The 16430-nt window shown below is 44.4% G+C and overlaps 1 protein-coding gene across 1 annotated transcript in view; it reads left to right on the forward strand.

Annotated features, from left to right (window-relative positions):
• Positions 1-16430, forward strand: part of LOC116375321 (F-box only protein 41) — a 52629-nt gene that overhangs the window by 13191 nt on the left and 23008 nt on the right. Inside the window, exons 6-7 of the mRNA XM_031832680.1 lie at positions 948-1063; positions 5801-5953. Coding sequence (XP_031688540.1) covers positions 948-1063; positions 5801-5953 — 269 coding nt within the window. The remainder of the gene's footprint in view (positions 1-947; positions 1064-5800; positions 5954-16430) is intronic.

Here is a 16430-nt window from a genome sequence, read left to right on the forward strand (position 1 = left end):
ATTTCAGTTCTGTTTTAGTACATGGTTGTGTTTCACTCCTGGTCTCACTGTGCGGTTGTGGTTCACTCCTGGTCTCACTGTGCGGTTGTGGTTCACTCCTGGTCTCACTGTGCGGTTGTGGTTCACTCCTGGTCTCACTGTGCGGTTGTGGTTCACTCCTGGTCTCACTGTGCGGTTGTGGTTAATGTATGGTAATGTTATGTTATTTTATGGTTGTGGTTGTGTTGTAGTTGTGTTATGGTTGTGTTATGGTTGTGTTTCAGTTCTTAGTGACCATGTTTCAGTTGTGTACTCAGACCCAATACCTATTGTGGTTGTGTTGTGGTTGTGTTATAGTTGTGTTGTGGTTGTGGTTGTGTTGTGGTTGTGTTATGGTTTCTCCATGGTTGTGTTATGGTTAATCCATGGTTGTGTTATGGTTATGTTATGGTTGTGTTGTGGTTGTGTTGTGGTTCATCTATGGTTGTGTTAGGGTTAATCTATGGTTGTGTTATGGTTAATCCATGGTTGAGTTATGGTTAATCTATGGTTGTGTTATGGTTGTGTTATGGTTAATCTATGGTTGGTTTATGGTTGTGTTATGGTTAATCTATGGTTGTGTTATGGTTCATCTATGGTTGTGTTATGGTTCATCTATGGTTGTGTTATGGTTAATCCATGGTTGTGTTATGGTTGTGTTATGGTTAATCCATGGTTGAGTTATGGTTAATCTATGGTTGTGTTATGGTTGTGTTATGGTTAATCTATGGTTGGTTTATGGTTGTGTTATGGTTAATCTATGGTTGTGTTATGGTTCATCTATGGTTGTGTTATGGTTAATCCATGGTTGTGTTATGGTTGTGTTGTGGTTGTGATGTGGTTGTGTTATGGTTTCTCCAGGGTTGAGCCAGGGTTGTGTTGTGGTTGTGTTAGGGTTAATCCATGGTTGAGTTGTGGTTGTGTTTCAGTTCCTAGTGACCATGTCCCAGTGGTGTACTCAGACTCATTCCCTGGTGCTCCAGAACCTCAGACCACGACTGCGGCATCGAGATGAACGCAGAGAGGACTACGACAAGACCACACGGTAACCCCCATTAATATTGAACAAGGACAGTAAACATTCACTACTGGACCACACAGTAAACATTCACTACTGGACCACACAGTAAACATTCACTACTGGACCACACAGTAAACATACACTACTGGACCACACAGTAAACATTCACTACTGGACCACACAGTAAACATACACTACTGGACCACACAGTAAACATTCACTACTGGACCACACAGTAAACATTCACTACTGGACCACACAGTAAACATTCACTACTGGACCACACAGTAAACATACACTACTGGACCACACAGTAAACATACACTACTGGACCACACAGTAAACATTCACTACTGGACCACACAGTAAACATTCACTACTGGACCACACAGTAAACATTCACTACTGGACCACACAGTAAACATTCACTACTGGACCACACAGTAAACATTCACTACTGGACCACACAGTAAACATTCACTACTGGACCACACAGTAAACATTCACTACTGGACCACACAGTAAACATTCACTACTGGACCACACAGTAAACATTCACTACAGGACCACACAGTAAACCTGCATTAGGAGGCCTCCACACAGTAAACATACACTACTGGACCACACAGTAAACATTCACTACTGGACCACACAGTAAACATTCACTACTGGACCACACAGTAAACATTCACTACTGGACCACACAGTACACATACACTACTGGACCACACAGTAAACATTCACTACTGGACCACACAGTAAACATTCACTACTGGACCACACAGTAAACATTCACTACTGGACCACACAGTAAACCTGCATTAGGAGGCCTCCACACAGTAAACCTGCATTAGGAGGCCTCTACACAGTAAACCTGCATTAGGAGGCCTCCACACAGTAAACCGGCATTAGGAGGCCTCTACACAGTAAACCTGCATTAGGAGGCCTCCACACAGTAAACCTGCATTAGAAGGCCTCTACACAGTAAACCTGCATTAGGAGGCCTCCACACAGTAAACCTGCATTAGGAGGCCTCCACACAGTAAACCTGCATTAGGAGGCCTCCACACAGTAAACCTGCATTAGGAGGCCTCCACACAGTAAACCTGCATTAGGAGGCCTCCACACAGTAAACCTGCATTAGGAGGCCTCTACACAGTAAACCTGCATTAGGAGGCCTCTACACAGTAAACCTGCATTAGGAGGCCTCTACACAGTAAACCTGCATTAGGAGGCCTCCACACAGTAAACCTGCATTAGGAGGCCTCCACACAGTAAACCTGCATTAGGAGGCCTCTACACAGTAAACCTGCATTAGGAGGCCTCCACACAGTAAACCTGCATTAGGAGGCCTCTACACAGTAAACCTGCATTAGGAGGCCTCCACACAGTAAACCTGCATTAGGAGGCCTCCACACAGTAAACCTGCATTAGGAGGCCTCTACACAGTAAACCTGCATTAGGAGGCCTCCACACAGTAAACCTGCATTAGGAGGCCTCTACACAGTAAACCTGCATTAGGAGGCCTCCACACAGTAAACCTGCATTAGGAGGCCTCCACACAGTAAACCTGCATTAGGAGGCCTCTACACAGTAAACCTGCATTAGGAGGCCTCCACACAGTAAACCTGCATTAGGAGGCCTCCACACAGTAAACCTGCATTAGGAGGCCTCCACACAGTAAACCTGCATTAGGAGGCCTCTACACAGTAAACCTGCATTAGGAGGCCTCCACACAGTAAACCTGCATTAAGAGGCCTCCACACAGTAAACCTGCATTAGGAGGCCTCTACACAGTAAACCTGCATTAGGAGGCCTCTACACAGTAAACCTGCATTAAGAGGCCTCCACACAGTAAACCTGCATTAGGAGGCCTCCACACAGTAAACCTGCATTAAGAGGCCTCCACACAGTAAACCTGCATTAGGAGGCCTCCACACAGTAAACCTGCATTAAGAGGCCTCCACACAGTAAACCTGCATTAGGAGGCCTCTACACAGTAAACCTGCATTAGGAGGCCTCTACACAGTAAACCTGCATTAGGAGGCCTCCACACAGTAAACCTGCATTAGGAGGCCTCTACACAGTAAACCTGCATTAGGAGGCCTCTACACAGTAAACCTGCATTAGGAGGCCTCCACACAGTAAACCTGCATTAGGAGGCCTCTACACAGTAAACCTGCATTAGGAGGCCTCCACACAGTAAACCGGCATTAGGAGGCCTCTACACAGTAAACCTGCATTAGGAGGCCTCTACACAGTAAACCTGCATTAAGCGGCCTCCACACAGTAAACCTGCATTAGGAGGCCTCCACACAGTAAACCGGAATTAAGAGGCCTCCACACAGTAAACCTGCATTAGGAGGCCTCCACACAGTAAACCTGCATTAAGAGGCCTCCACACAGTAAACCTGCATTAGGAGGCCTCCACACAGTAAACATGCATTAGGAGGCCTCTACACAGTAAACCTGCATTAGGAGGCCTCCACACAGTAAACCTGCATTAGGAGGCCTCCACACAGTAAACCTGCATTAGGAGGCCTCCACACAGTAAACCTGCATTAGGAGGCCTCTACACAGTAAACCTGCATTAGGAGGCCTAAATACAGTAAACCTGCATTAGGAGGCCTCTACACAGTAAACCTGCATTAGGAGGCCTCCACACAGTAAACCTGCATTAGGAGGCCTCCACACAGTAAACCTGCATTAGGAGGCCTCTACACAGTAAACCTGCATTAGGAGGCCTCCACACAGTAAACCTGCATTAAGAGGCCTCCACACAGTAAACCTGCATTAGGAGGCCTCTACACAGTAAACCTGCATTAGGAGGCCTCTACACAGTAAACCTGCATTAAGAGGCCTCCACACAGTAAACCTGCATTAGGAGGCCTCCACACAGTAAACCTGCATTAAGAGGCCTCCACACAGTAAACCTGCATTAGGAGGCCTCCACACAGTAAACCTGCATTAAGAGGCCTCCACACAGTAAACCTGCATTAGGAGGCCTCTACACAGTAAACCTGCATTAGGAGGCCTCTACACAGTAAACCTGCATTAGGAGGCCTCCACACAGTAAACCTGCATTAGGAGGCCTCTACACAGTAAACCTGCATTAGGAGGCCTCTACACAGTAAACCTGCATTAGGAGGCCTCCACACAGTAAACCTGCATTAGGAGGCCTCTACACAGTAAACCTGCATTAGGAGGCCTCCACACAGTAAACCGGCATTAGGAGGCCTCTACACAGTAAACCTGCATTAGGAGGCCTCTACACAGTAAACCTGCATTAAGAGGCCTCCACACAGTAAACCTGCACTAGGAGGCCTCCACACAGTAAACCTGCATTAGGAGGCCTCCACACAGTAAACCTGCATTAAGAGGCCTCCACACAGTAAACCTGCATTAGGAGGCCTCCACACAGTAAACATGCATTAGGAGGCCTCTACACAGTAAACCTGCATTAGGAGGCCTCCACACAGTAAACCTGCATTAGGAGGCCTCCACACAGTAAACCTGCATTAGGAGGCCTCCACACAGTAAACCTGCATTAGGAGGCCTCCACACAGTAAACCTGCATTAGGAGGCCTCCACACAGTAAACCTGCATTAGGAGGCCTCTACACAGTAAACCTGCATTAGGAGGCCTCCACACAGTAAACCTGCATTAAGAGGCCTCCACACAGTAAACCTGCATTAGGAGGCCTCTACACAGTAAACCTGCATTAGGAGGCCTCTACACAGTAAACCTGCATTAAGAGGCCTCCACACAGTAAACCTGCATTAGGAGGCCTCCACACAGTAAACCTGCATTAAGAGGCCTCCACACAGTAAACCTGCATTAGGAGGCCTCCACACAGTAAACCTGCATTAAGAGGCCTCCACACAGTAAACCTGCATTAGGAGGCCTCTACACAGTAAACCTGCATTAGGAGGCCTCTACACAGTAAACCTGCATTAGGAGGCCTCCACACAGTAAACCTGCATTAGGAGGCCTCTACACAGTAAACCTGCATTAGGAGGCCTCTACACAGTAAACCTGCATTAGGAGGCCTCCACACAGTAAACCTGCATTAGGAGGCCTCTACACAGTAAACCTGCATTAGGAGGGCCTCCACACAGTAAACCGGCATTAGGAGGCCTCTACACAGTAAACCTGCATTAGGAGGCCTCTACACAGTAAACCTGCATTAAGAGGCCTCCACACAGTAAACCTGCATTAGGAGGCCTCCACACAGTAAACCTGCATTAAGAGGCCTCCACACAGTAAACCTGCATTAGGAGGCCTCCACACAGTAAACATGCATTAGGAGGCCTCTACACAGTAAACCTGCATTAGGAGGCCTCCACACAGTAAACCTGCATTAGGAGGCCTCCACACAGTAAACCTGCATTAGGAGGCCTCCACACAGTAAACCTGCATTAGGAGGCCTCCACACAGTAAACCTGCATTAGGAGGCCTCCACACAGTAAACCTGCATTAGGAGGCCTCCACACAGTAAACCTGCATTAGGAGGCCTCTACACAGTAAACCTGCATTAGGAGGCCTAAATACAGTAAACCTGCATTAGGAGGCCTCTACACAGTAAACCTGCATTAAGAGGCCTAAATACAGTAAACCTGCATTAGGAGGCCTCTACACAGTAAACCTGCATTAAGAGGCCTAAATACAGTAAACATGCATTAGGAGGCCTCTACACAGTAAACCTGCATTAGGAGGCCTCTACACAGTAAGGAGGAGGAGCCTGTGTGACTGTCTCTCCAGGGGCTGTCTGGAGGGAGGTGTGGAGGCGTTGCTGAGGTCAGCGGGAGGCAGTCTAATGGTTCTCAGAGTGTCTCACTGTCCTCACGTCCTGACTGACCGCTCCCTGTGGCTGGCCAGCTGCTACTGTAGGAACCTACAACACCTCACATACAGGTAACCTACAACACCTCACATACAGGTAACCTACAACACCTCACATACAGGTAACCTACAACACCTCACATACAGGTAAACTACAACACCTCACATACAACACCTCACATACAGGTAACCTACAACACCTCACATACAGTAACCTACAACACCTCACATACAGGTAACCTACAACACCTCACATACAGGTAACCTACAAAACCTCACATACAGGGTAACCTACAAACACCTCACATACAGGTAAACTACAACACCTCACATACAACACCTCACATACAGGTAAACTACACACCTCACATACAGTAACCTACAACACCTCACATACAGGTAACCTACAACACCTCACATACAGGTAACCTACAACACACACCTCACATACAGGTAAACTACAACACCTCACATACAGGTAACCTACAACACCTCACATACAGGTAAACTACAACACCTCACATACAGGGTAACCTACAACACCTCACATACAGGTAACCTACAAACACCTCACATACAGGTAAACTACAACACCTCACATACAGCTAACCTACAACACCTCACATACAACCACCTCACATACAGGGTAACCTACAACACCTCACATACAGGTAACCTACAACACCTCACATACAACACCTCACATACAGGTAACCTACAACACCTCACATACAGGTAAACTACAACACCTCACATACAGGTAAACTACAACACCTCACATACAGGTAACCTACAACACCTCACATACAGGTAACCTACAACACCTCACATACAGGTAAACTACAACACCTCACATACAGGTAAACTACAACACCTCACATACAACACCTCACATACAGGTAAACTACAACACCTCACATACAGGTAACCTACAACACCTCACATACAGGTAAACTACAACACCTCACATACAGGTAACCTACAACACCTCACATACAGGTAACCTACAACACCTCACATACAGGTAAACTACAACACCTCACATACAGGTAAACTACAACACCTCACATACAGGTAACCTACAACACCTCACATACAGGTAAACTACAACACCTCACATACAGGTAACCTACAACACCTCACATACAGGTAACCTACAACACCTCACATACAGGTAAACTACAACACCTCACATACAGGTAACCTACAACACCTCACATACAGGTAAACTACAACACCTCACATACAGGTAACCTACAACACCTCACATACAGGTAACCTACAACACCTCACATACAGGTAACCTACAACACCTCACATACAGGTAACCTACAACACCTCACATACAGGTAACCTACAACACCTCACATACAGGTAACCTACAACACCTCACATACAGGTAACCTACAACACCTCACATACAGGTAAACTACAACACCTCACATACAGGTAAACTACAACACCTCACATACAGGTAACCTACAACACCTCACATACAGGTAAACTACAACACCTCACATACAGGTAACCTACAACACCTCACATACAGGTAAACTACAACACCTCACATACAGGTAACCTACAACACCTCACATACAGGTAAACTACAACACCTCACATACAGGTAACCTACAACACCTCACATACAGGTAAACTACAACACCTCACATACAGGTAAACCTACACACCTCATACAGGTAAACTACAACACCTCACATACAACACCTCACATACAGGTAAACTACAACACCTCACATACAGGTAACCTACAACACCTCACATACAGGTAAACTACAACACCTCACATACAGGTAACCTACACACCTCACATACAGGTAACCTACAACACCTCACATACAGGTAACCTACAACACCTCACATACAGGTAACCTACAACACCTCACATACAGGTAACCTACAACACCTCACATACAGGTAACCTACAACACCTCACATACAAACACCGCTCACATACAGGTAACCTAACAACAACCTCACAATACAGGTACCTACAACACCTCACATACAGGTAAACTACAACACCTCACATACAGGTAAACTACAACACCTCACATACAGGTAACCTACAACACCTCACATACAGGTAAACTACAACACCTCACATACAACACCTCACATACAGGTAAAACTACAACACCTCACATACAACACCTCACATACAACACCTCACATACAGGTAAACTACAACACCTCACATACAACACCTCACATACAGGTAACATACAACACCTCACATACAGGTAAACTACAACCCTCACATACAGGTAACCTACAACACCTCACATACAGGTAACCTACAACACCTCACATACAACACCTCACATACAGTAACCTACAACACCTCACATACAGTAACCTACAACACCTCACATACAGGTAACCTACAACACCTCACATACAACACCTCACATACAGGTAACCTACAACACCTCACATACAGGTAACCTACAACACCTCACATACAACACCTCACATACAGGTAACCTACAACACCTCACATACAGGTAACCTACAACACCTCACATACAGGTAACCTACAACACCTCACATACAGGTAACCTACAACACCTCACATACAGGTAACCTACAACACCTCACATACAGGTAACCTACAACACCTCACATACAGGTAACCTACAACACCTCACATACAGTACACCTACAACACCTCACATACAGGTAACCTACAACACCTCACATACAGGTAACTACAACACCTCACATACAGGTAACCTACAACACCTCACATACAACACTCACATACAGGTAACCTACAACACCTCACATACAGGTAACCTACAACACCTCACATACAGGTAACCTACAACACCTCACATACAGGTAAACTACAACACCGCACACACAGGTAAACTACAACACCTCACATACAGGTAACCTACAACACCTCACATACAGGTAACATACAACACCTCACATACAGGTAAACTACAACACCTCACACACAGGTAAACTACAACACCTCACATACAGGTAACCTACAACACCTCACATACAGGTAACCTACAACACCTCACATACAACACCTCACATACAGGTAACCTACAACACCTCACATACAGGTAACCTACAACACCTCACATACAACACCTCACATACAGGTAACCTACAACACCTCACATACAACACCTAACATACAACACCTCACATACAGGTAACCTACAACACCTCACATACAGGTAAACTACAACACCTCACATACAGGTAACATACAACACCTCACATACAACACCTCACATACAGGTAACCTACAACACCTCACATACAGGTAACCTACAACACCTCACATACAGGTAAACTACAACACCTCACATACAGGTAACATACAACACCTCACATACAGGTAAACTACAACACCTCACATACAACACCTCACATACAGGTAACCTACAACACCTCACATACAGGTAACCTACAACACCTCACATACAGGTAACCTACAACACCTCACATACAGGTAACCTACAACACCTCACATACAGGTAATTTACAACACCTCACATACAGGTAACCTACAACACCTCACATACAGGTAACCTACAACACCTCACATACAGGTAACCTACAACACCTCACATACAGGTAACCTACAACACCTCACATACAGGTAACCTACAACACCTCACATACAGGTAACCTACAACACCTCACATACAGGTAACCTACAACACCTCACATACAGGTAACCTACAACACCTCACATACAGGTAACCTACAACACCTCACATACAGGTAAACTACAACACCTCACATACAGGTAACCTACAACACCTCACATACAGGTAACATACAACACCTCACATACAGGTAAACTACAACACCTCACATACAGGTAAACTACAACACCTCACATACAACACCTCACATACAGGTAATTTACAACACCTCACATACAGGTAAACTACAACACCTCACATACAGGTAACCTACAACACCTCACATACAACACCTCACATACAGGTAATTTACAACACCTCACATACAACACCTCACATACAACACCTCACATACAACACCTCACATACAACACCTCACATACAACACCTCACATACAACACCTCACATACAACACCTCACATACAGGTAATTTACAACACCTCACATACAGGTAAACTACAACACCTCACATACAGGTAACCTACAACACCTCACATACAGGTAAACTACAACACCTCACATACAACACCTCACATACAGGTAAACTACAACACCTCACATACAGGTAACCTACAACACCTCACATACAGGTAACCTACAACACCTCACATACAGGTAACCTACAACACCTCACATACAGGTAACCTACAACACCTCACATACAGGTAACCTACAACACCTCACATACAGGTAAACTACAACACCTCACATACAACACCTCACATACAGGTAACCTACAACACCTCACATACAGGTAAACTACAACACCTCACATACAGGTAACCTACAACACCTCACATACAACACCTCACATACAGGTAAACTACAACACCTCACATACAGGTAACCTACAACACCTCACATACAGGTAAACTACAACACCTCACATACAACACCTCACATACAGGTAACCTACAACACCTCACATACAGGTAAACTACAACACCTCACATACAGGTAACCTACAACACCTCACATACAACACCTCACATACAGGTAACCTACAACACCTCACATACAACACCTCACATACAGGTAACCTACAACACCTCACATACAGGTAAACTACAACACCTCACATACAACACCTCACATACAGGTAACCTACAACACCTCACATACAGGTAAACTACAACACCTCACATACAGGTAACCTACAACACCTCACATACAGGTAAACTACAACACCTCACATACAGGTAACCTACAACACCTCACATACAACACCTCACATACAGGTAAACTACAACACCTCACATACAGGTAACCTACAACACCTCACATACAGGTAAACTACAACACCTCACATACAACACCTCACATACAGGTAACCTACAACACCTCACATACAGGTAACCTACAACACCTCACATACAACACCTCACATACAGGTAAACTACAACACCTCACATACAGGTAACCTACAACATCTCACATACAGGTAACCTACAACACCTCACATACAGGTAACCTACAACACCTCACATACAGGTAACCTACAACACCTCACATACAGGTAAACTACAACACCTCACATACAACACCTCACATACAGGTAACCTACAACACCTCACATACAGGTAACCTACAACACCTCACATACAACACCTCACATACAGGTAAACTACAACACCTCACATACAACACCTCACATACAGGTAAACTACAACACCTCACATACAGGTAACCTACAACACCTCACATACAGGTAACCTACAACACCTCACATACAGGTAACCTACAACACCTCACATACAGGTAAACTACAACACCTCACATACAGGTAACCTACAACACCTCACATACAGGTAACCTACAACACCTCACATACAGGTAACCTACAACACCTCACATACAGGTAAACTACAACACCTCACATACAGGTAACCTACAACACCTCACATACAGGTAACCTACAACACCTCACATACAGGTAAACTACAACACCTCACATACAGGTAACCTACAACACCTCACATACAGGTAACCTACAACACCTCACATACAGGTAACCTACAACACCTCACATACAGGTAACCTACAACACCTCACATACAGGTAACCTACAACACCTCACATACAGGTAAACTACAACACCTCACATACAGGTAAACTACAACACCTCACATACAGGTAAACTACAACACCTCACATACAGGTAAACTACAACACCTCACATACAGGTAACCTACAACACCTCACATACAGGTAACCTACAACACCTCACATACAGGTAAACTACAACACCTCACATACAGGTAACCTACAACACCTCACATACAGGTAACCTACAACACCCCACATACAGGTAACCTACAACACCTCACATACAGGTAAACTACAACACCTCACATACAGGTAAACTACAACACCTCACATACAGGTAAACTACAACACCTCACATACAGGTAACCTACAACACCTCACATACAGGTAACCTACAACACCTCACATACAGGTAAACTACAACACCTCACATACTGGTAAACTACAACACCTCACATACAACACCTCACATACAGGTAAACTACAACACCTCACACACAGGTAAACTACAACACCTCACATACAACACCTCACATACAGGTAAACTACAACACCTCACATACAGGTAACCTACAACACCTCACATACAGGTAACCTACAACACCTCACATACAGGTAACCTACAACACCTCACATACAGGTAACCTACAACACCTCGCATACAGGTAAACTACAACACCTCACATACAACACCTCACATACAGGTAAACTACAACACCTCACATACAACACCTCACATACAGGTAACCTACAACACCTCACATACAGGTAACCTACAACACCTCACATACAGGTAAACTACAACACCTCACATACAACACCTCACATACAGGTAACCTACAACACCTCACATACAGGTAACCTACAACACCTCACATACAGGTAACTACAACACCTCACATACAGGTAAACTACAAACACCTCACATACAGGTAAACTACAACACCTCACATACAGGTAAACTACAACACCTCACATACAGGTAACCTACAACACCTCACATACAGGTAACCTACAACACCTCACATACAGGTAAACTACAACACCTCACATACAGGTAACCTACAACACCTCACATACAGGTAACCTACAACACCCCACATACAGGTAACCTACAACACCTCACATACAGGTAAACTACAACACCTCACATACAGGTAAACTACAACACCTCACATACAGGTAAACTACAACACCTCACATACAGGTAACCTACAACACCTCACATACAGGTAACCTACAACACCTCACATACAGGTAACTACAACACCTCACATACTGGTAAACTACAACACCTCACATACAACACCTCACATACAGGTAAACTACAACACCTCACACACAGGTAAACTACAACACCTCACATACAACACCTCACATACAGGTAAACTACAACACCTCACATACAGGTAACCTACAACACCTCACATACAGGTAACCTACAACACCTCACATACAGGTAACCTACAACACCTCACATACAGGTAACCTACAACACCTCGCATACAGGTAAACTACAACACCTCACATACAACACCTCACATACAGGTAAACTACAACACCTCACATACAACACCTCACATACAGGTAACCTACAACACCTCACATACAGGTAACCTACAACACCTCACATACAGGTAAACTACAACACCTCACATACAACACCTCACATACAGGTAACCTACAACACCTCACATACAGGTAACCTACAACACCTCACATACAACACCTCACATACAGGTAACCTACAACACCTCACATACAGGTAACTACAACACCTCACATACAGGTAACCTACAACACCTCACATACAGGTAACCTACAACAACCTCACATACAGGTAAACTACAACACTCACATACAGGTAACCTACAACACCTCACATACAGGTAACCTACAACACCTCACATACAGGTAACCTACAACACCTCACATACAGGTAACTACAACACCTCACATACAGGTAAACTACAACACCTCACATACAGGTAAACTACAACACCTCACATACAGGTAACCTACAACACCTCACATACAGGTAACCTACAACACCTCACATACAGGTAACCTACAACACCTCACATACAGGTAACCTACAACACCTCACATACAGGTAAACTACAACACCTCACATACAGGTAACCTACAACACCTCACATACAGGTAACCTACAACACCTCACATACAGGTAACCTACAACACCTCACATACAGGTAACCTACAACACCTCACATACAGGTAAACTACAACACCTCACATACAACACCTCACATACAGGTAACCTACAACACCTCACATACAGGTAAACTACAACACCTCACATACAGGTAAACTACAACACCTCACATACAGGTAACCTACAACACCTCACATACAGGTAACTTACAACACCTCACATACAGGTAACCTACAACACCTCACATACAGGTAACCTACAACACCTCACATACAGGTAACCTACAACACCTCACATACAGTAAACTACAACACCTCACATACAGGTAACCTATACACCTCACATACAGGTAACCTACAACACCTCACATACAGGTAACCTACAACACCTCACATACAGGTAACCTACAACACCTCACATACAACACCTCACATACAACACCTCACATACAACACCTCACATACAGGTAACCTACAACACCTCACATACAGGTAACCTACAACACCTCACATAGAGGTAACCTACAACACCTCACATACAACACCTCACATACAACACCTCACATACAACACCTCACATACAGGTAACCTACAACACCTCACATACAACACCTCACATACAGGTAACCTACAACACCTCACATACAACACCTCACATACAGGTAACCTACAACACCTCACATACAGGTAACCTACAACACCTCACATACAGGTAACATACAACACTCACATACAGGTAACCTACAACACCTCACTACAGGTAACCTACAACACCTCACATACAGGTAACCTACAACACCTCACATACAGGTAAACTACAACACCTCACATACAGGTAACCTACAACACCTCACATACAGGTAACCTACAACACCTCACATACAGGTAACCTACAACACCTCACATACAGGTAACCTACAACACCTCACATACAGGTAACCTACAAACACCTCACATACAGGTAAACTACAACACCTCACATACAGGTAACCTACAACACCTCACATACAGGTAAACTACAACACCTCACATACAACACCTCACATACAGGTAACCTACAACACCTCACATACAACACCTCACATACAGGTAAACTACAACACCTCACATACAGGTAAACTACAACACCTCACATACAGGTAACCTACAACACCTCACATACAGGTAAACTACAACACCTCACATACAACACCTCACATACAGGTAAACTACAACACCTCACATACAACACCTCACATACAGGTAAACTACAACACCTCACATACAGGTAACCTACAACACCTCACATACAGGTAACCTACAACACCTCACATACAGGTAACCTACAACACCTCACATACAACACCTCACATACAGGTAACCTACAACACCTCACATACAGGTAACCTACAACACCTCACATACAGGTAACCTACAACACCTCACATACAGGTAACCTACAACACCTCACATACAGGTAACCTACAACACCTCACATACAGGTAAACTACAACACCTCACATACAGGTAACCTACAACACCTCACATACAGGTAACCTACAACACCTCACATACAGTAACCTACAACACCTCACATACACGGTAACCTACAACACCTCACATACAGGTAACCTACAACACCTCACATACAGGTAAACTACAACACCTCACATACAACACCTCACATACAGCTAAACTACAACACCTCACATACAGGTAACCTACAACACCTCACATACAGGTAACCTACAACACCTCACATACAGGTAAACTACAACACCTCACATACAACACCTCACATACAGGTAACCTACAACACCTCACATACAACACCTCACATACAGGTAACCTACAACACCTCACATACAGGTAACCTACAACACCTCACATACAGGTAACCTACAACACCTCACATACAGGTAACCTACAACACCTCACATACAACACCTCACATACAGGTAAACTACAACACCTCACATACAGGTAACCTACAACACCTCACATACAGGTAACCTACAACACCTCACATACAGGTAAACTACAACACCTCACATACAGGTAACCTACAACACCTCACATACAGGTAACCTACAACACCTCACATACAGGTAACCTACAACACCTCACATACAGGTAAACTACAACACCTCACATACAGGTAACCTACAACACCTCACATACAGGTAACCTACAACACCTCACATACAGGTAACCTACAACACCTCACATACAGGTAAACTACAACACCTCACATACAACACCTCACATACAACACCTCACATACAGGTAACCTACAACAACTCACAGTACAGGTAACCTACAACACTCCTACAGGTAACCTACAACACCTCACATACAGGTAACCTACACACCTCACATACGGTAACTACAAACACCTCACATACCAGGTAACTACAACACCTCACATACAGGTAACCTACAACACCTCACATACAGGTAAACGTACAACACCGTCACCATACAGGTAAACTACAACACCTCACATACAGGTAAACTACAACACGCTCACATACAGAGTAACCTACAACACCTCACATACAGGTAACCTACAACACCTCCAACATACAGGTAACCTACAACACGCTCACATACCAGGGTAACCTACAACACCTCACCATACAACACCCTCACA

This window comes from Oncorhynchus kisutch, linkage group LG9, assembly GCF_002021735.2.
Source record: "Oncorhynchus kisutch isolate 150728-3 linkage group LG9, Okis_V2, whole genome shotgun sequence".
NCBI classification, from domain to species: Eukaryota; Metazoa; Chordata; class Actinopteri; order Salmoniformes; family Salmonidae; genus Oncorhynchus; species Oncorhynchus kisutch.